At 37.1% G+C, this 22,236-nt stretch overlaps 1 protein-coding gene across 1 annotated transcript in view; it reads right to left on the bottom strand.

The window, feature by feature from the left end:
• Window positions 1-22,236, bottom strand: part of LOC133529869 (facilitated trehalose transporter Tret1-like) — a 50,456-nt gene that overhangs the window by 10,325 nt on the left and 17,895 nt on the right. The window contains exons 2-4 of the mRNA XM_061867673.1: window positions 16,998-17,153; window positions 16,327-16,409; window positions 2,269-2,331 (exon numbers count right to left, since the gene is read on the bottom strand). Of these exons, the coding sequence (XP_061723657.1) occupies window positions 2,269-2,331; window positions 16,327-16,409; window positions 16,998-17,145 (294 nt within the window). The 5' untranslated portion in view covers window positions 17,146-17,153. The remainder of the gene's footprint in view (window positions 1-2,268; window positions 2,332-16,326; window positions 16,410-16,997; window positions 17,154-22,236) is intronic.

The following is a 22,236-nucleotide window of genomic DNA, read 5'->3' as shown; positions in this document are numbered from 1 at the left end:
AGACTCATATGGTGGAAAATTTGCTGCCTATGGATGAGGTCTTGGTGGCTCAGATGGCAGAGCGCTGGGGTATCGATCCAGAGGCCGTGAGTTCAAGTCTCACCCAAGACAGTAATTTTTCCACTTTTAAATTTATTCTAAGCTTAATAGCATCGTTCGCAGACGTTTCTGCTTATTAAAAATTAATTACTAGACGGTAATAGATACTTTTATACTTTAGAAATAATTATGAAAACTTGTTTAATTACTGTAAAGTAAAAGTAAAGTAAAAGTAAAGTAAAGTAATTTTTTTTTTTTTTTTAATCAGGGACAATTACATAAATTTTGTGGGTCACACTAGCCTGTCCCGTGACTCCACGTTTGCGTATTCTGTTAGAAACGACTTTCACATATATTTCACCTACACTATTTGTCATTATTACAATTTCAGGAATCGGTCATGCATTATACATAGTTTCATTATTTATTTGTCATCTCATATATTATCATTATCAATTTGATTCGCTATAAATAATTGAGATCAGCGAGTGTGTGCGCGCGTGTTTGTGTGCGCGCGCGTGTGTGCGTGTGCGCGCGCGTGTGTGTGTGTGTGTGTGTGAGTCTGTTTAAGCTACGAAATTATTTGCAGGATACTTTCAGCTTCTTTTTGTTCAGTGTCAAGTAGCCATTTTCTCACCCTAGTTTTTGCTAAGTGTATATAATAAGGCTAAACTGGTTCTAATCCTGGAATACAAGCAACGTTTGGGACTTTTGGGAGAGTTGAATAGATATATATAATAGGCTAAATAACCTTCCCAATGAACCTAATTTCATAATTAATAAAAATAATAATGAATATGGTAATAGGATCTGGTCCTCTTACATTCCAAAACCTCTAAACAGCTTTCCCATCCATGTAATTGAAAGTATAAATAATAAACCTAGTAATATTATAAATATGTAATTGTATTTTTTTTTTTACCCAAACTGTAGTGATTTCTATTTGGAAAACTTATCCAGGATAACAGATGTTTTGACGCATAGTTTCCGCTACTATTGATGCTGACTGTACACACAAGTAATTCAAGTGCAAGTGGTAAGTGCTAACGACAACAGTAGCTTACCTCATGCAAAGCCAGCATTACCTCAAGCAAAGTATGTTTGCCTAGGAATGTTTTTCATTTGTTTCTAGTATTTACTAAAACGCTTGAGACCTTCCTTATTGTTTAACCGACTTCCAAAAGGAGAGTTTTGGGGAATTCCACAAAAATGTCTACTATGTCGGGGATGTGACGCGTATGGCAGCTAACTTAACATGCAGACATCTGTATAATATAACGTTGACATATTAAATATATTAAACTGGGTCACTCATATACTTACGTATTTTAAGTCGACGATTGGTCGATATGTTTAGCTTGTATAATAGTCTGTGTCTCAAGGAAAAGCGTTGAATTTAAAACTCAATCATTAAACGTTATCAAGTAAAATATTGGCTTCTTAGCTTTATCAGAGCTGTTTCAATGATATGCATTAAAACAAGACATTGTACGCCAAACACTGGCTGATTATGACACACTTTAATGTAACATAATGATCATTTCTAATACTCACTTTCGTCATAGTACAAAGAGTGGGGAAGTAGGTTATCTTCATACAAACGCATTGCGCGCGGCTTGTATGTGTGCGCCATATTATCTATATGTCGCCGCACGCACACTCAAACAAAATCTCGACCCGTTTCTCAGTGCGCCAGGTCGAGGGTTTTGTTTGAGTGTGGATGCGGCGACGCATAGATGATTAAATACTATCGCGCCCATATACAGGCCGCGCGCGGTAGGTTTGTAATTTGTATGAAGATAACCTACAAACCGCGCGAGCTGCGTTCGTATGAAGATAACCTACTTCCCCACTCTTTGTACATACTATACTTTCGTGCAGGGATCGGAACCGGTTTTTTGGAAAAACTTTGAAATAAACATATATTTCGGTTTATTTTATACTCCAAATATAGGACTCGGTTGTGGTTTTTGATAACGACTTCGTATTATTAGATTGCCCAATTAGAAATGAAATAATTAACAAAGAACGAAAAAATACCGTTTCCGTTCTCATACAAAAAATACCGGTTTCCGATCCCTGCTTTCGTGTAGTAATTATTTGTATTTTTTTAAATATCATTACGTACCCGACACTTATTTAGAATGCCCCTTATGATGCCCAGGGATGTGTTTACAGAGTTGGTAATGTTAAAGTAATAATAAAGTGATAGTTCATGATGATATGTACCTCAAGTCTGGTTTCAGTTCCGTTGGTCGGCAAAGTTTGTTCCACTCGCATTTCGCTCGGTTCCTGAAAAACAAAACATTTTTAATCCTTAAAGATAAAGATAAAAAATATATCTTAGAAACAATTATATTTTTAATCTTTCAAAGGTCAGACGGGGCAAGCGCACCTGAAATTGGGGTCCCCAATGGGGTAAGAACCTACTCTGTCAAAGTTAGGGCTGTTTCAGCTTTGACAAAAAGCTTTCGTATCCGGCTATTCGGATATTTTCAATATATTATAGGGGTGTTTCAGCTCTGAACTGAATTTCATTAGGTAAGTACGAGTATATACTGAGCAACCGTTACCAACACAGAACACTACAAAAAATATGTGATAGCTGTGATGGCCTTACCATAGAAAACATAGACATCTGATCAGCCAAAGCATAGAGAAATAAGTAACATAGACTGCTCACTCCATACATCAGTTTTGGTACCAAAACACTTATTATTTTCGTAGTCGACATCTAACATCGAGTAGCGGAATCATCAGTACTTCTACTTGATAATAAATGTTGCGGCGAACGAAAAGTCTAATGCTGAACAATTTTCAGCTAATATTATAACCGTATTAACCGGAACTCCATTTTCAACTCCTGCTTGTAATATTAGTTGTAAATTGTTGAGGAATACAATTTTCGTCAGTCGCGACACTTCCGTCATCTAGTGTCAAGTAGCGTTAGCGGTAGCGCCTTGTTTAGATTTTTTTATCGATTCAACTATTAGAAAATGTTCAAAATGGCGGCGTCATAGGGATTCATGAGATCTACAGCTCACAAAGCCATTATTATTGTAGAGGTCTACTTTCAGTAGATTGTTTTTATGATATATGATGCGAACGAGCAGATGAACCGCTTAACGGTAAGCAATTAACGTTTCCCATGGATACCTGCAACACCAGAGGGAGGAACCACCAGAGGATTGCAAGTTGACAGTCTTAAAGATAGGTGTGACGTTTACACAATAAAAGTGTTATTGCGAACTACCTGCAAGTCGACACTCCGTTGTCAAGTGTCATGGCGAGCAGATGTGTCGCAAAGCACACGATTACAATCTGTATTTTAATTACCACCTTCTCATACAACTGAGCCTAGACGTCACAATAGGATTACCGTCCTGAAGGTCTTATTGGCCCGGGAATACCGCAGTTCATTTCACATTTCAGCTGTGCCAACAAAATGGGCCGCTAGAATATAAAATCCACTGCAGTTGCGTTTCAACGTGTTATGATTAATGGTTGCGTTTGGAGACTGCAGTGCCGCAAACAAAATGTCGGTTTCGCGATTTTAATATTTTTGGCTATGAAACCGAGTAGTTTACTTTTCTATATTTTATATCATCATTTTTGTTAGAGGGGTGATCAGTGATGAAGTGATAATTTCTATAGAAAATTAAAATATCGGGCGCTTCGACCCGGCGTTAGTCATCCTAAAGACCAATCCAGACGGGGCAATTTTTGCCCAATCTAAATTGTCTGATCCAATCGCCAAATCAGGTGATACTAACCAAAGGACGCAAAAATTAAATGAGGTCGCCGATCCCACTTGATTTGATTTTTAGATCTTGACCGATCAAATCGAGATGCAGACGCAAGAGTTCCAATTTATGACGCTAGTATTACGCGTTTGGGGGCATTTTTTTTATAATTTCGACTTTCGTGCGCTCGAATGTCACCATAAATCTAAAATTGGTGAGTAAATTTTGTACGTATGGACGCTAGATGAGATGGACGTCAATTTTAAATCGGTCGATTTGATCATTCCGTCTGTAGGGGCCTTTAAAGCTATATAAATCCTCTAAGTATGAGATACTTCGCTATTAAATATATCCTTCTCGAAGCTCCCAAGACACATAGTCTACAAAACATCTAATAAATCTAATTACAAAAGTTCCCGCCACTAAAACCAAGTCTAAAATGCACTGGGCACTTTCAAAGTTGCATCGAAAACAACCCTTAAAACTGTCATACAGAGCTCAATTTAGCATTAAACTATAAACAACTATCTGTTTCAAGCGAAAATCAACTTTAACATACCTAACCTTAAAGCGTATATTTATTTTAAGTTCTAAGATAACGAAAAGCGTAAAATGGCAAAAATTACCTTTATAACAATGACATAAAGTTCAATTTCGCGAGAATTAGGCTGTTTTAAGCCATAAAATAGCGATGTCATAAGTCAGGATGTCACCGCATGCGGGTTTCGCCGTGGCAATATTTGTGTTGTATATTTGGAAATATTGCTCAAACTGTAAAAAGAAACGCATTGTTTTACGTTGCATCACAAAATAGGTAAATTTCTGTAATATTTATGCGACATGTGCCAATATACCTCAACTTGATAAGGTGTATTGGAATAACTTCGAAAACGGTGTAATTTTAAAAATAACAATCTACAACATATCTATTAAACTAGAAGAAATTTATCCTGTAGCAGTCGTAAGCAAAATATCTTGGTAACAGCTGCAGTAGGTACCTAATGTTCATTTTGCCAAAGTATGAAGTTATTTTTAATATAATAAACTGTACTTCTAGTTCATAGATTATCGTTTTTTTAGCATTAGAAAAAAGGTAAACAACCTTGACGTGTCTTTTTAATAAAAAAGTTTTCTTAAAAATCAATAACTATTACTCATAAAAGCAAAAAATGTAGATAATCATACATATTATTTATAATTGGTACATATTTGTCCTACATTTTTTCAAAAAGGTTTTCAATATAAAGACACGTCAAAATCGCTTACCTTCTTTCTAATGCTAAAAAAGCAGACCATAGTAGATATTTGTAATTTTCTAAATTATTCTGTTTTCCAAATAAAACCAATGCACCTTCCAAGTGAAAAAACGGTAAGATTTTTCAAATCAAATATCTATAGGATTTTTTGTTTGTAAAAATATTTAGATATCTTTTTTTTTTTTTTATACTACGTCGGTGGCAAACAAGCATACGGCCCGCCTGATGGTAAGCAGTCTCCGTAGCCTATGTACGCCTGCAACTCCAGAGGAGTTACATGCGCGTTGCCAACCCTAAACCCGCCCCCCCCGCATTGAGCTCTGGCAACCTTACTCACCGGCAGGAACACAACACTATGAGTAGGGTCTAGTGTTATTTGGCTGCTGTTTTCTGTAAGGTGGAGGTACTTCTCCAGTTCGGCTCTGCTCTAGATCTGGAATGACATCCACTGGCTGTGCCCTACCACACAAAGCTAGATGACATTCACAATGCCCATACCTCTCTTTTGGACGTAGTTTAAGGACGTACCCGGGTCCAATATCTTGCTGTGGCGATTTATTTATTCATTGGAAGATTTAGAGAAGTTTAATGTTTTTTCATGATTATGGTGGAGTCCCGCGTTCAGGATATAATAGTCGGGCTTTAAAAATGTTTTAGCACGTTGGTTATTACTCGTAGTTTATTTACCAACCCCCATCATACATGAAAATTAGCTAACGTCTGTTTTTTTTCTATTAGATAGATAAAAACAAACGATTTGCAACGGTTGTTAGATATTTAAGAATAACGTCATTAGTTATTTAATATTACATTTTAAACCCTCGGTAACATATTCTATATATAATTTATACCTATAATCGGCAATATTACCAGTGCCAGTGGGGCGACACTCCTCCTTTCGGCTTTTCTCGGCACCGTTCGGTTCAGCATTGCTCCGAGCAATTATTAGTGATGGCACAACAGGACGTCCCTATACGTGCACGACCACCGATAAGATAATGATTTGAATTTTGACAACCCTAAATGGTCGAAAGGGTTAGTGACCATACATTAGAAAGGGACAGCATAATTCGTCCCTGAATTCGTCAAACTTCGGTTTTGTAAGAAGAGTCATTTCTGTACTGTAGAATTTATTTTTCATCTGTGCCAGTGGCAGTATTCCCCTGTATGCGACCACATCACTAGCTCTCCAAAGTTGTACAAGTTCGGGCATGAATTTCACTATGCCCTAGTTTTGTAAATTTTGCGGGTTTTAGACACATTTACAAGGGAAACTTGGCAAAAGAGCGCGTCATAGTATAAAGGAGGCCGGTAGTTTAAATTGGCATTTGGGAATGATTGTCGCTTGAAACCCTCCTGAGGGCCTACCGCGAACCACGTTCGACATGTTGCCTCCCTGTCACACTTACGTACGAATTTACAAGTGCGATAGACAGGCACACGTCGAACGTGGTTCGCGGTAGAACCTTGCGAGCCAAAGAGAGAGTGTAGGTTGATTAAGAGATCGTTCCAAGGCCCAAGCCTAAGATTTCGTAACGTAAAACAAATTGCATACAATATTTTAATAAGTCCTAGCTCTTACGATGATAAAAAAAAAGAAAAACAAAAGGCATAGCTGCTTACCCTAAAGTGCAGGTTAAATGTAATTTGTTGTTTATGAAATAAAATAAATAAATAAACTTTATAGCACTAGTGCGAGAAGTAGCATATTATGTTACTGTGTCGAACATTTAAAGGGCCATATGTACTGTAAAACGTTGTACGATACATGTGCGAATAGGTAATTCGCAACTCGTGTCGATTTAAAACACTCCCTTCGGTCGTGTTTTAATTTATCGCCACTCGTTTCGAATTTCCTATTTTTCGCACTTGTATCGTAATGTACTATTTGAGAAATTAATTCCCAGCAAGCTGGAAAATGTTTTAATACTTTCATTTCATTCTAAATGCGTGTAATCCAAGTTTGCTCCATCCCAGGTGGTATGCATACATTTTGGGATTATTAGGAGATAATTTTTTCCTTTCGAATTCACTTGATTTTGAAGGACATATTAGGACAGTTCGTGGATTAGACACTGGTAAGAAGGCGTTTTCGGATTTTTAACATGATTTTACCAAAAATAAAAAATGTCGACCTTTTTATATAATTTAGACTAGGAATACATATTAGGGTACCTTCAATAAATCAATATGTTTTATTGCAAGAACATAGTTAAATTACATTTCGGATCCCCAGATATCAGTTTTAGAACAAATTTTCCGCCGGACGTACCGTTTTCGATTTTCAAGCAAAAAAAACTGAAAAAGAGGAAACATTTATGCACACCTCCTGGAATGGAGCAAACTCGGATTACACGCATTTTTAGGACAAAATTCGAAAAAAACTAATTTTATTGCCCTAATTATGACACATTATTATTTAAAAACGGGATATAATCGCGTTTGATTTAGTTCTAAAATTACCTCCAACGTCAAGATAATGATGTCGACTTAACCCACTCTTCTCCGAGACCATGGGGACAACGCCGTTTTTGAAACGTCGGGTCAGAGGTAATTTTAAAACTTACCCTATTAAGTCCCGTTTTCGTAAACAATAATTTGCTATTTAAGACACTTGCGGCCATTGGTTCTTGTTCTGACAAGAACCAATGGCCAATGGCTAAGCTCCTACTGAAGCTCTGCCTTTGCCCTCACATGAATGAGCTTCGCAGGAAAGCTCTAGAGGTTGCAAAACCCTGTGCGCAGTACTGCCTATGCCTTTTATGTCTTCTCACACTTGGACATTGGTTGGCTCGCCTCCGGCCTTATGCGAAGCACGATCTTCAATTTGCGAACACTTGACCTTACATACTGTTGGAACATTACTGCTGCAGTACTGTCAATTTCCGTGATAAAATGATGTGTTGGATTTAAAATTCTATTCTCAGCAGTAATGCGGCAATAAACGTCACTCAATTTACCAAGAAAATTCAATGTAATCTTGATGAGGGGGCACCATGGTCTAGAAATGCTTAGGGCATCAAAATGTCTTAATCCGGCACTGCATATGGCCCTTTAAATTTTCGACATAGGCATGTAAAGTGCTATGTAATTACTACCAAATGTACTAAATTTATCCATTGAGTACACTCAAGCATAGAGAAACAACTAACAATAGTCATAGAGTGCTCCCTCCATACATCAGTTCACCAAAACGCTTATTATTTTCGTAGTCGACATCTAGTATCGAGTAGCGGATTTATCAGTATTGCTACCTATAATTTCAAGCTTATTTATACATAACTAAATCCCGTTTTAGTTTAAAATGTGATGTGTCAGTTTACCTTACTTAACACAACTCGTTTGCAACAAACGGACCGCCGCTCTTTTTGCAATTAGGTTCAGTCTTTAGTCTTAATTAAGCCATGTAGATTGTGCCTACCGACCATGTTAACGAGATTCACTAAGTTAAATGTTATCCTAATTGAAAATGATATAATTATTTTCACCACACTAGCTAGTAAAGGCTCTCTTTATTCTTCAAAAACTGATGAGAAAATTATATTTATCCACAAGAGTGCCAAAGTAATCTGAAGCAAATTTTATTTCCTCATGTGGGCTGGTAAAATTGACTTTTAAGTAAAGTATTTGAATAATAAATATTTAATTGCGTTCAATTGGATTTTTTAATGTTTTACAGTTATAATTTTCCTCGCGATGGTGTGGTGGAATAGTTATTTGTACAACAAGAGAGCAAAGTTTGATATTTCTTCGAGTGCTTGTTTTGAATCCCGTGCAAGCGAAAGAATCTATAATAGATTCACGAGCGTAGCGAGACAAAGACAATGGAATCCAAATATTTCGAACTTGTATTAGGCCCCGCACGTTGAAATGACATTCGAATGTAAAGGTCCCTTGAATGTTATTTTGTCTCACTCAGTGAGCAAAATGCGATTTTGCTCACTGTTTTTAAGCAGCAAATTACCCTTGTTCGAGCTGCTGACGTGAAAAATATTGAGCTTCACTCAGTTTGGACTATGTCCTTAAACTACGTCCAAAAGAGAGGTATGGGCACTGTGGATGTTATTTCGCTTTGTGTGGTAGGGCACAGCACAGCGGATGTCATTCCCGATCTAGAGCGGAGCCCAACTGGAGAACTACCTCCACCTTACAGAAAACCGCAGCCAAATAAAACTAGACCCTACTCATAGTGTTGTGTTCCTGCCGGTAAGTAAGGTTACCAGAGCTCAACGAGGGTGACGGGTGTTAAGGTCGCCAATACGCATGTAACACCTCTGGAGTCCATAAGCTACGGGAACCGCTTACCATCAGGCGGACCATATGCTTAAACATAAATAAATTAAAAATAAGTTTAAAGTTTTTTTTTTTTATTATTTAACCTTCGTGCTTGGAAACCTTCGCTACGCGCAAGAGTCCTTTTCGAAATGTTGGCTTGCTCTTGCTCGGGTATCAATATTAGCACGAGGGGTTAAACAACAACTTTACCCCTTGTTAAACAAATCATTAATGTCTCTATCGTAGAAGTATCTGTACCCCTAGTGTAAATTTTATCGACATCATAACGTGACGAACGCGTTTGCGTTAAGTCTCATTTTGTATAGGATTTTGAGTTTCCAAAACGTCCCGCTTGGTGCGCTCTTTCTAAATCCAATACAAAATGAGACTAAACGCAAACACGTACGTCACGTTTCAAAATCGAATTTATGTACACTAGGGGTACAGAAAGCTCTGCTCTTACATATAAAAGTGACGTTTCTTCAACCAAAAACGTCAATTTTGACACTGACAGATCAGTATCATGTCAGAAACAGGAAGAATAAATAAAATTCGAATTGGTCTGATAGACAAAAACGCGCTTTACTAAGACTCATACCTTCAAAAAAGATAATTTGTGCAACAAGGGCTGTCTAAAAAACCTCTTTTTTATATATGGAAGATCTTAGGGTATCTTACCCACAAACACAAATAATTATCTTATACACAAAGTTGCAAACTCTTTCGAACCTCCCATAAAAAAGAGTGGCCTTGATCTGGAAAATGCCCGGAAAACGGAAACTTTACTTGGCGCCGTTCCGTGGAGCAAGAGTTTGGTGTACTGGGGATGGGGTGGGAGGAGGATACCCAAGCTGCCCAGGACCGGAGTCAGTGGAAGAAAATGGTTCGAGCCCTACACCCCAATAGGAAGGAGGCAACAGGATGGAAAGAAGAAAAAGATAAAAAAGAGTTACGATTTTTTCCATCTAATTATAAAACTACTATCAAAATCAGGTTTAGTAAGAAAGCAATTTCCTCACGACCCGCAAAATGAGTTAATAGAAACTTTCCCATATAATTAAGTAGGTGGTACTTAAAATTTATCAACTCCAAAGTAAGCTTTGCCTTCTGAATACCAAAGAAGCTAAGTAGTTCGAAAGCAGTGCAGACTGGCGTTTACCTACGCAACCTTTTATTGGCTACGAGCAAAGTTGCGACGACGACTTTATGCAAATACAGCCGATATACAAGGTGCCCGTGAGCATTGCGAGACATTTTAACTAAGCATTCTTGGTAATATTTAGAAACTAAAATGTCATATAAAATTTTCTGGATTAGGCCTAGTTTCAGAGATAAATAAATGTTTTTAAATCATTCATTCGCCATAAGTCGGTTACAAAACACATTTTTGACTGCAGTTTTGCCACTTTGAGGTCTAGTCTGGACATACCTATTGATTGACATCGAAAAATTAAAAAAATGTATTCGTGAGGCTACCCCCAAATAAAAAAAAACTTTTTAGCTAATTTTTGTTTATATGTTTATCCACTCACATGATTCCAGCAACTAAGGTTTCAACATTTCGCACCTCTAAAATGATCGTTGCAACTCGAGTTGCGAACGGAGTGTATGCGGTTTTTTATTTGTTATCTGTGAAGGGCTGCACAGATATGGTGTAAACATTTATTAAAATACAGAATACCAACGTGACAATATTTAAAAAAATGTTTCAACCACATAGACATAACCACAGTATTTTTTATCTATGTTACTTTGCAAGTTGTTCGGGAAAGTGCGAGTGTAAAAAGTTCCGCGTGTTTTAAAATGCCGTAAGTATTCAAATTTACATATTTCTGTTAGTATTATATATTAAATTACTCCGCGTTTATTGGTCTATTAGATTAAAACTATATTTTAGACCTACTTAATATTGATGACCATAAAATCTCACTTCAAACCAATAACTCTGTAGATTTTTGGCGTGTTTCCTATTTTAATGCCCTAGATTTCTATGTTTACCAAATATATCTTGAGCAACCTATAGTCATTAAATAGTTCGATTATTAAATTACATTAATAAACAATAAAATGCATTAAATCACTGTGTATTATCCAGGATTAGCGAACAAACCATGTGACGGAAAATTGTAAGTACAAACACAGCAACTGTGGTTGCTTAAAGCATTTTTGCACATCGTAAGGCATGTGGTACACTAGACGTTGCATACGCGTTTTGGGGTGTTTGTTACTACTTACTTATAATTTCTATTTACTAATATTTCTTATATATATTGCCCGGATCCTGGGGTAGCTTGCCGTTTTTCGTCTGGCAGTGAATGTGTTAAAAGTTCCTATTTCTGTTGAACATCTGCACCGCGCGACTGTTGTGCTCCGCCCTAAATAGGTAGCCATCTTTGTTTTTGACATGGCGCAGGTCAGTTTGCCGGCCGCCGTGTTGTTTATTTACGTTTGTATTCAGTATAATTTCATGTGTTAATAGTTACTATTTGCTTATTGTGCTTAATTTGTTGTGAAGTGTATGTTATGGTGCATATATTATACGTGTTAGTGTAGTTATAAGTTAGTTCGGTTGTTGGTGATCGGCCGTTTTAAAAACACCAAAGTTTAGTAGGTATGTAAATACTCTTTTGTTATTTTAAGTTATAAAGCCACTATCATTGTCATAATTACCTAAATTATGTATTTTATTTCAAGGTAATTAGTGTCTTAAACGGTTATTTACTATATTTTTGTACTTCAGTGTCTAAATTAGCCACAAAAAAATCACGAATATAGCACATAGTTACACGCCAGGTGGAGCAATTCGAAAGTTCCTTATCAGAATTTGAATTAGTTTTATTCTGCAATTTTATAGGTGAGCTATCAAGGTGTTTAGTATCAATTAAAAGCTTATTAAGCCTTCTTTAAATTTAATTTAAAAAAAAGATATGTTATCGATTTAGATTTTTTATTAAAAATAGTTTTCTACTATAACTCGGAAATTATTCCTTTGGGTAAACTTCGTGAATTTTTAATAATTATTTTTATTATAACAGCAAATAGCTAAAGTAAGAAAATAAATTTCTTTGTTTCTTTACCATTATAAAACCGAAAGAATCATTCCAAATGCTTAAGCAGAAGCAAAGTTATCGATTTTTGAAGATATCACGACACTGTGCCGTCGTATCTGCGAAATGGCAGAGCAATTCAGGGCACCTTTCGTTAAAATCGGAATCATGTGAGTGGTTATCAATAAAAATTACGTTTTATGTACAGGAGTATTCAAAAAAAGGGAAAAAAAATATTTTTATATGTCGAATTTCAAAAAAGTCATATAACATTTTTTGCTTCTGTTGCCATCAGGAATGCACCGTTAAAATCCCTCGCAATGCTCACGGGCACCTTGTAGTTTGATTACAGTAAACTAATATGTAATATAATAAGGACATTTTCATACAAATTGACTAAGTCCCACAGTAAGCTCAAGAATGCTTGTGTTGTGGGTACTCAGATAACGATATATAATATACAAATACTTAAGTATATAGAAAACATCCATGACACAGGAACAAATATCTGTTCTCATCACACAAACAAATGCCCTTACCGGGATTCAATCCCAGGACCATCGGCTTCATAGGCAAGGTCACTATCCACTAGGCCAGACCGGTCGTCAAAAAATATATACGCAGTAATGTCGCAAGGCATAGTGATGGCAAGTGGACCACGCAAAATGGAATTACGAAATGGTAGCCGCTTTCAGATTAAAGTAACGGCTGGCGTATTTTAGCTCGTTGGGTGGGCGATATTCGGAAGATTGCGGGCCAATTCTGGATGATATAGCTCAGGGATGAAACAATGGCTCACTCGAAGACAGGCCTATGCTCAGCAGTGCAGTGGGCTATAAAGCGATAATAATTATGTTGATGATGAATGAACGCAAGTTATGCAATTTCGCGACTGTATGACATGCGTTTTCAAATCACAGTGCACCCCATCAAAGGGTTGAAAAATGCGGCCACACACTATCATTCGCTTTTTTTTGCATTGGAAAAAAGGTAAACAATTTGTCTTTTTAATGAAAATTATTGAATATAAACTAATGAAAATTATTGAATATAAACTAATGAAAATTATTGAATATAAACTAATGAAAATTATTGAATATAAACTAATGAAAATTATTGAATATAAACTAATGAAAATTATTGAATATAAACTAATGAAAATTATTGAATATAAACTAATTTTTAAATTAAATAGCGTTAATTTAAAAATTAGTTTATATTATGAAAGCAAGAGAATGTAAATAATCGTGTATGATTAATAATTGTTACATTATTATTTGCTTTGTGACCTATTTTCCAAAAGGGTTTTTTAAATGGGTGCTAAACAGTTTTCAAATGTCACATAAGGGGAATCCCACAAATATGTTCCACAAGTATTGGCAGCTACATCATCAAAATCCGCAAAGCTCGGCAATAATATATAATTTCACTTTCAGCTCTACATTACCTTAACTATATTGACATAATTGACCTATTCTTTATTTTTTTAGTTTTATAAATTCTGACATTCTATATTTTAATTTTTTTTTTTTATTAGTGAATTATTTTGGTTATCGATGAGCAAATTAACGTGTAATATGTGTGTGTATAGGTTATTGTATTTATGTTAGACTATTTTAATGTATAATTTCAAATGCGATGTACAAGTTGCTTATGAATAAATGAAATGAAAAAATGAAAAGAAAATTAAGAATGCAAACATCAAGACCATACTTTAACCTAGCGTTTCGGCCGCCCCAAACCCGCCCGTCTACAGCCCCGTGTGCGGACAGGAATGTTCCCCAGGGATAATTTATCGGTGCCCGCTAATGAAAACAATATTTATGGCCCCCCGGCTTATTACGGCACCCTTATTACCGAACCCGGGCCATTGCTAATTTACGTGCCGTGATTGTTACTAGTTGGATACGAGTCATTAACAATGATTTGAGTGGTTATAAAGGAAATGTCCGGCAGTATATCGGAATATCGTCGGATCCAACCCGGAACCGGTTTTAAAAATAGCGGTAAATACCGGTTTATTCGGTTTTACTCCAAACTATCTTAAAGAACGCGAACGCTTTTAGAAGTTTATTGTAACCAAAAATAAACCGGTTTATTCGATGAGCAACGAGACAACCGGCTGGCCTTGTGGTGTGTAGGGCGTGCAGTCCCGGGACCGGTTCCTAGTTTTTCATTTCCCGGTACCGGGTCGGAGCCGGTACCGGGATTCCCGGTTCTCCCGGTTCTTTATGCTGAGCTGAATTATTTTTATATATTTTGTTTGACATCATTTAACTGTGAATCTTGCAACTAACTTTAATAATAATGAAAAGGAATCGTAGGAATAATTAAGAATTTTTTATAGAATAAAAAACAGTTTTAGGAATAATACACTTAAATCAGTCTTTATAGTTACTTTAATCAGTCTTAATTGATTAATCAGTTAACAGTGTCATTGATCATAATCGTAATGTTATGAATCATGTGTAGTAAGTAATACTTACAAACACCATAATATTTTAAACATTCTTATCATGTTCACAATATCATAATTATCATAATATTGTAATTAAAAAAAAAAAACAAATTGTGCAAAGTTATACAAATTTTAATATCTCAACCTGACTATTTATGTAAGATGTCGTCGAATTTACTTGACGTAACGCTAATCATTATTTTAATTTTAAATGTGAACTTAAATAATATAAATCAGTCTAATTATAATAGTTCAATATTTTTTCTATTTCAAATGTGATTAACTTAAGATAATTGTAACATTGCAGTAATATAATAATCAACACACTTAAAACAAATACAGTTCTTGTTTTTAACAAAAATATAATCACCTCACAAATAAATAATTTACCTAACATAAAGAACTTATCAAATACCTAATCTAATCATTGGCTTAAGAACGGATGGAACTGGAGATCAATAACAATTAGACACAAGAATGTGATTTATTAATTAATTAATTAAATAAGCCTTTAATCCACATATGAATCACTTGTAAATACAAATATTAAGTTGTCTTATTATAAAATGTCTCTTAGTGTGGTGTGCCTGTCGGCATAGGCCTCTTCCAACTCTTTCCAGTGCTGTCTGTCTAAAGCAACTCTGGTCCAGCGGGGTCCTAGAGTAAACTGGATGTCATCTTCCCATCTGGTTATTTGTTGACCTTTTTTGCGCTTGCAACCGAATGGGTACCAGTGGGTCACTTGCTTGCTCCATTTTTCTTTTTTGTCTCGCAGCATGTGGCCTGTCCACCTCCACTTTTGTTGGTCAATACGCTCGAGTATGTCCTTTACTTTTGTTCTTCGCCTTATTTCCTCATTCCGGATTCTGTCCCTTAGTTTTGTACCAAGCATACTTCTCTCCATAGCTCGTTGGCATTTGACGATGTGATTTATAGTTTTATACATAAATATTGTAGTTTAAGTCTTGTGTATATAACATTTATTAAACTCTGAGTAAAAAGTAATCAATATTACGGAAATATTTGATGTTATGGCGGGAACCGGGAGAACCGGGACTCGGTGCTCAGTACCGGTTCTTTGGATTCCAAATAAATCCCGGGATTTCCCGGGAAATCGAGAACCGGTATTTCCCGGGAGGACGCCCTAGTGGTGTGCCGCGTAAACAAAGACACCGACATAGGAAAAAACCGAATTGAAATCAAACTTATAGACAACCATGAATGCTACCTTTTGATCGAAAACGTCTCATTTGGTTATTATATATTTAAGGGCTCCTCTACACGATGGCCCAGCGTAGGCCAGTCTAAGGGACGCAGCTATGCGGTGGAATGAGATAGCAATATCATCTACTTGGACTGGCCTGCGCTGGGCCATCGTGTAGAGCAGCCATGACACACATGCCCAACCGGCAGCGTAGTATTTTGCAAATACATATTTCTGTGACCTTGCGTTCTTCGTTAATACATTATAATAATATAGGATATCTATGCATAAAGTAGTTTCTTACCACCCCCGAGGAACTGGTGAGAAGGGGCAGTGCTGATGATGACCAGGCCACGCAGACTCCGGCGGCGAAGGCTCCGAGATTCACTGGAACAGAACATGGCGTAAAACATCGGAATGTATACGAATACTTACATTATATTTCAGTAGCTCGTCTGCTTGCTCGTGTATTTGTTTGATATTGTATTAATGTGTTAATATCATGTGTATGAACTGTTTCTTATACTATTTCAGTGGCAAACAAGCATACGGCCCGCCTGATGGTAAGCAGTCTCCGTAACCTATGTACGCCTGCAACTCCAGAGAAGTTACATGCGCGTTGCCGACCCTAACACTCCCTCGTTGAGCTCTGGCAACCTTACTCACCAACAGGAACACAACACTATGAGTAGGGTCTAGTGTTATTTGGCTGGTTTTCTGTAATGTGGACGTACTTCCCCAGTTGGGCTCGGCTCTAGATCTGGAATGACACTGTATTGTACCCTATCACACAAAGCGAGATGACATTCACAATGCCCATACCTCTCTTTTTGGACGTAGTTTAAGGACGTACCCGGGGCCAAAACTGTATCTGTGTATGAAACATTCCCATTTTTTAAGGTGGTTCTCAATTATTGCGCTGCAGTGTTAGCGTGGTCTAACTCTAATAACCTAAGATAATGTTATTAACCTTACCTATGCCAGTCGCGATGTATTGTGTAGTGATCCCTGCCGTGTCTCTCTTGATGTCAGGAACAGTCTCCATTCGTTTGAGCATCTTGACGTCCCCGTTCCCTGTCTCCAGGATTGGAGCGGCGTGCGACGCGCTGGCTTCAACCTCCATTGTGGATTCTGGAACGTAATAAAATTTCTGAAATATTTTCTAAAATGTTATATACTCTCTTTATGTATACTCTTTGTACATGATGCTGCATTTGTCACCCTCTTCTCACTTTCTCGTCTCATCTACTCAGAAGTTAACTGGAGATACTAGTGCTAGCGGTATGCCCAAAAACGCTACAAATTGTGTTAAAAGCAAGAAAATCGGTACGATTGATCTGTAGGGCACCCAAATCAATATGACCCGTAGAACCAAAAAAAAATGGAGAGGAGTTATAATAATAAAATAAAAAATATTTATTTCAGACTCATAGAACCCATATATATAGTGAAGGAAGCGAAAGAGGTATGTCAGGATCGTAGCAAGTGGAAATCCGTGGTCTCTGCCTACCCCTTCGGGAAATAGGCGTGATTATATGTATGTATGTATGTATGTAGAACCCATATCTTGTTAGTCTCACTTAAACTCGGAATCCTATAAACTAAATGTTAGTAAATTTATAACAAGTTGATGTCAACGAAGGTTGATGTCATAGTAAAGTTATGACATCAACCTTTCTTTTTATGGGAATAAAAGTTACGTCAGAAATCTATCGTGTGTGGTATTAAATGAAAGCCGATTCTAAAAATATATCATATCAATACACTTCAGTACATTTTTTTTAACTAGAATAAAAAAAAAACATACCAAGTTCGGGCATCCCCATATACGATACCGTTCAATTTTTTTTTTGTAAAATATTCATTAAACAATACTTAATATCCTCATTTCTAACCCTAAAAAAGCAATTTTGAATTTATTTATATTAAGTATTTTTTGCACTAAGCGTATTTTTACCCATACAAAAAAATTATGACATCATAACTCCTCTCCTTTTTTTTTGGTTCTACGAGTCACATTGATTTACATGGCCTAAAGGTCAATCGTACCGATTTTCACACTTTTAACACCATTTGCAGCATTTTACTGAATTTCGGGGTGTACAGCTAGGACTATACCTCAAAAGGATAATTTTCGCCTTTATACATAGCTTGAATCTGTATGATAATTTTAATATGTGGCTTTCGTTTGAAAGAAGGGTCCGTATGCTCCGTATGTTAAATTTGTGACCTATGACCTTAAGCGATTCATTGATTTAATATCAGGACTCAATTTTGTCTGTAATTCGAGACCCTATAAGAAATCAATAAGTCAAAGGTCAGGAAGGAAGAGAAATAGGAGGAAACGTATCGAGAGTTAATTATTCCGTATAGATAAAGATATCGGTTTTCGGGTGTGTATGGCTATTGCGAAATAGAAATATACTGGACAATGGATGCAGGTTAATAGGCAATTAACAGTGCCGGAATATTCTACGCTTATTCCGTCTCTTCCTATGAAGCTCTCGTTACATATTTGACTTCAAAAAACAGTCCAACTAACTAACGCGTATCACAGTGATCGCTTCTTCATAAATACTGCGTGTATTTTTGATATAACTACAAACCTAACCTTGAAGAAGTATGAAATGATTGTGAACATTTTTTTTTTTCGTCGAGCGGCAATATATTTCGTTCAACGTGAGCACTTGTGATAGTTGTGACATCACGTCATTAATGCGACGTTTTGAGTTAAAACAAAGTAGTGATAACATTGGTTGCCGAATAAAAGTTATCCATTTTTAGGGTTCCGTAGCCAAATGGCAAAAAACGGAACCCTTATAGATTCGTCATGTCCGTCTGTCTGTCCGATTATGTCACCGCCACTTTTTTCCGAAACTATAAGGGCTATACTGTTCAAACTTGGTAAGTAGATGCCTATGAACCGCATTAGGATTTTTACACAAAAATAGAAAAAAAGCAAAAAATTTTGGGGGTTCCCCGTACTTAGAACTGAAACTCAAAAAATCTTTTTTCATCAAACCCATACGTGTGGGGTATCTATGGATAGGTCTTTAAAAATAATATTGAGGTTTCTAATATAATTTTTTTCTAAACTGAATAGTTTGCGCGAGAGACACTTCCAAAGTGGTAAAATGTGTCCCCCCCCCCCCCCCCCGTAACTTCTAAAATAACAGAATGAAAAATCTAAAAAAAATATATGATATACATTAACATGCAAACTACCACCGAAAATTGGTTTGAACGAGATCTAGTAAGTAGTTTTTTTAATAAGTCATAAAATAAAAATTTTTTTTTTTTTCATCAAACCCATACGTGTGGGGTATCTACGGATAGGTCTTCAAAAATGATATTGAGGTTTCTAATATCATTTTTTTCTAAACTGAATAGTTTGCGCGAGAGACACTTCCAAAGTGGTAAAATGTGTGTCCAAAGTGGTAAAATGTCGAGATCTAGTAAGTAGATTTTTTTTTAATACGTCTTAAATGGTACGGAACCCTTCATGCGCGAGTCCGACACGCACTTGGCCGCTTTTTATTTATGAAAGTGTGTTCATCAAAGCCTAAGCTACGTTTTGATTATGTGGTCGTATCAAAACTACACGCTGTAGACCCCGCCCGCAGCTTAAAAATACTGACCAATACACAAAAGTTGTGGTTGGTTACTAAAAGTTTTGATTGACTAAAATAAAGTTCGACATGACAAATATCTTGCGCGGCATTACAACATTTGATTTGAGGTTTGTCAAGCTGCGCGTAGTATAGGGACCGTGCGCGTTGGAGGGTCTGCCATTTTGTGGTCTGAATCGGAACCATAAACATGTACATTTACACGTCACGTGTTTTCTTGTGCATAGTAGGTTCTGCCATCTTGTGGGCTACATCGGAACAATAAACATCACATTTACGCCTCGCGCCAAAAATCTGACGGCTCCTGTGCTGCCTCCTACAGTTCATGCACGCTTTCTTCTCGCGGCCATTGATTTATTACTAAACGAGTAGAGAAGCCATAGAGAACAATGAAATTTTCGCAATCGCAACCTGTACCACGCGACCAAAACGTCGTAAGCGTTGATGGCACTTACGCGTTTAGGTCGCGAGGTTCACGCTCCGCTTCTATAGTTTGTAGTCAAAACAACAAATACTGGTTCTCTGTGCCGGTTTTTTTTAGTTCAATGGTCGTGGCACAAAACACGTGGCGGACTTCAATTCTAACTCTGAGACAAGAAATGTTATTAAATATGGATCGATCTACGTCATAAACACACGATAGCGATCAATCTCTTCCGTAACATAGTTGCTAATATATTTATATGTAGTCAACGGTATGCTGTTTCCGTACTCTGGTCAATCATTCCTCCTTTTGTTTCCAACCCTTAATCTAACCTCGCTTACCTAAGCCAGCCTTAATATGCTTTCCAAAGGTTTGGTCAAGTTTCGAAAGTAAAATTCTGAATTCTGTATTGCTTCGGTTATATATTTTTGTACAGTTTAGAATCGCGGAGTACGGACTGCAATCCCGGGAGACGGCAAAGCCACTGAGGCAGCGGGACTTTGCACCTAAGCCCGTCGGCGGGACAGCATATACATGTCCAGTGGTGCCCCTGAACATAAGATTTAGATTTAGATTTATTTATTTCATAATATGAAATTACAATATACATTATATTCAACTAATCTATATAAATAGATAGATAAACCGATTTAGGAGCCAACTTGAAGTAACATAATATTGAGATGTTTCATGTTTTTTTTTTCGGATAGGACTACACTTTAGAAAAAAAAGCAAAGATGGCCTAGCTGTAAGAGCGTGTGAATTTCAATCCGGAGGTCGCGGGTTCAAACCCCGGCTCGTACCAATGAGTTTTTCGGAACTTATTTACTAAATATCATTTGATATTTGACCAGTCGCTTTTCGGTGAAGGAAAACATCGTGAGGAAACCGGACTAATCCCGATAAGGCCTAGTTTACCCTAGGCCTAGTTTGGAAGGTCAGATGGCAGTCGCTTTCGTGAAAACTAGTGCCTACGCCAATTCTGGGGATTAGTTGTCAAGCGGACCCCAGGCTCCCATGAGCCGTTGCAAAAATTCCGGGACAAAGCGAGGAAGAAGAAGAGAAGGACTAAACTTTAGAGACTAAAGCCGTGCTAAAGATACCAGAGCATTTGGCAAAGCGTATTCTTTTTCAATGCATTTTCTTCTTCCTTCATTTGGAGTCGGCTCTCCTCGTCTTTAAGCGTCAGTATCCCCCTATCCAGGGTTGTCTGTGTGTCCAGCTCAGCGTTCCAGGTCTTTGTTTACGGTTGTCCACCACGTGCTACGTAGCTAGGGGGCGCTCCCTGCCTTTTTTCCGGGGTAGCTGGTACTAAAGGAATAGGAACATGAATAAAGTGAATACGAACTTTTTGAACTGGTGCCATCGTCTCGCTTGTATCAGTGCACCACCCGCCAAAGGTTCAAAGCTCATTCTCACTTCTTTGACACGTGGCACACTAAGAATAATCGGGTATCTCGCTGATGTGATGCGGGATGTGAAATGAGTCACCTCCTGAGGTATTTCCTTTGCGCCACAACATGGGATTATTCAAGAAGCGGGTAATTAGGGTTCTTAAGGGCCATCAATCATTAAGTGGCTCCTGTGATGTTGCTTATGTCCATGGGCGACGCAGACCGCTTCCCACCAGGCGGCTCGTCTGCTTGTTTGCTATCACATAAAAAAGCTAAAGCCTTTTTAACTGCGTACTCTACGCCCCTTTTTATCACGTGCCCGAATCAGCGCATTTGCCTCTCTACCATCTTATCTCATATTCTGGTCAATTCCTTTATCTTATATTATAATGCGTCTACTGGTATGAATATGTTCTGCAGCGCAGCACCTCAATTTGAAAGGCCGGATTCCAGATCGACGTAATACATAGCTCAGTCGTCGACTTTAAAATATTGTGTTTGACGGTTGCATGCTATTATTTTCACTGCTCTTCGGAAATCACTCTTTATTCGTTGTTGGTAGTTTAAAATGTTTCTGTTGAAGCTAGCGACAGCAGTTTGATAGTAAATAATAATAATAATAAATAAATAAATATTATAGGACATTATTACACAATTTGACTAAGTCCCACAGTAAGCTCAATAAGGCTTGTGTTGAGGGTACTTAGACAACGATATATATAATATTAAATATTTATAAATACTTAAATACATAGAAAACATCCATG

The sequence above is a fragment of the Cydia pomonella genome, chromosome 21 (genome assembly GCF_033807575.1).
Source record: "Cydia pomonella isolate Wapato2018A chromosome 21, ilCydPomo1, whole genome shotgun sequence".
In the NCBI taxonomy this organism is placed as follows: Eukaryota; Metazoa; Arthropoda; class Insecta; order Lepidoptera; family Tortricidae; genus Cydia; species Cydia pomonella.
Note: the sequence above shows the minus strand (reverse complement) of the source record. Positions and strands in the feature narration are given on the sequence as shown.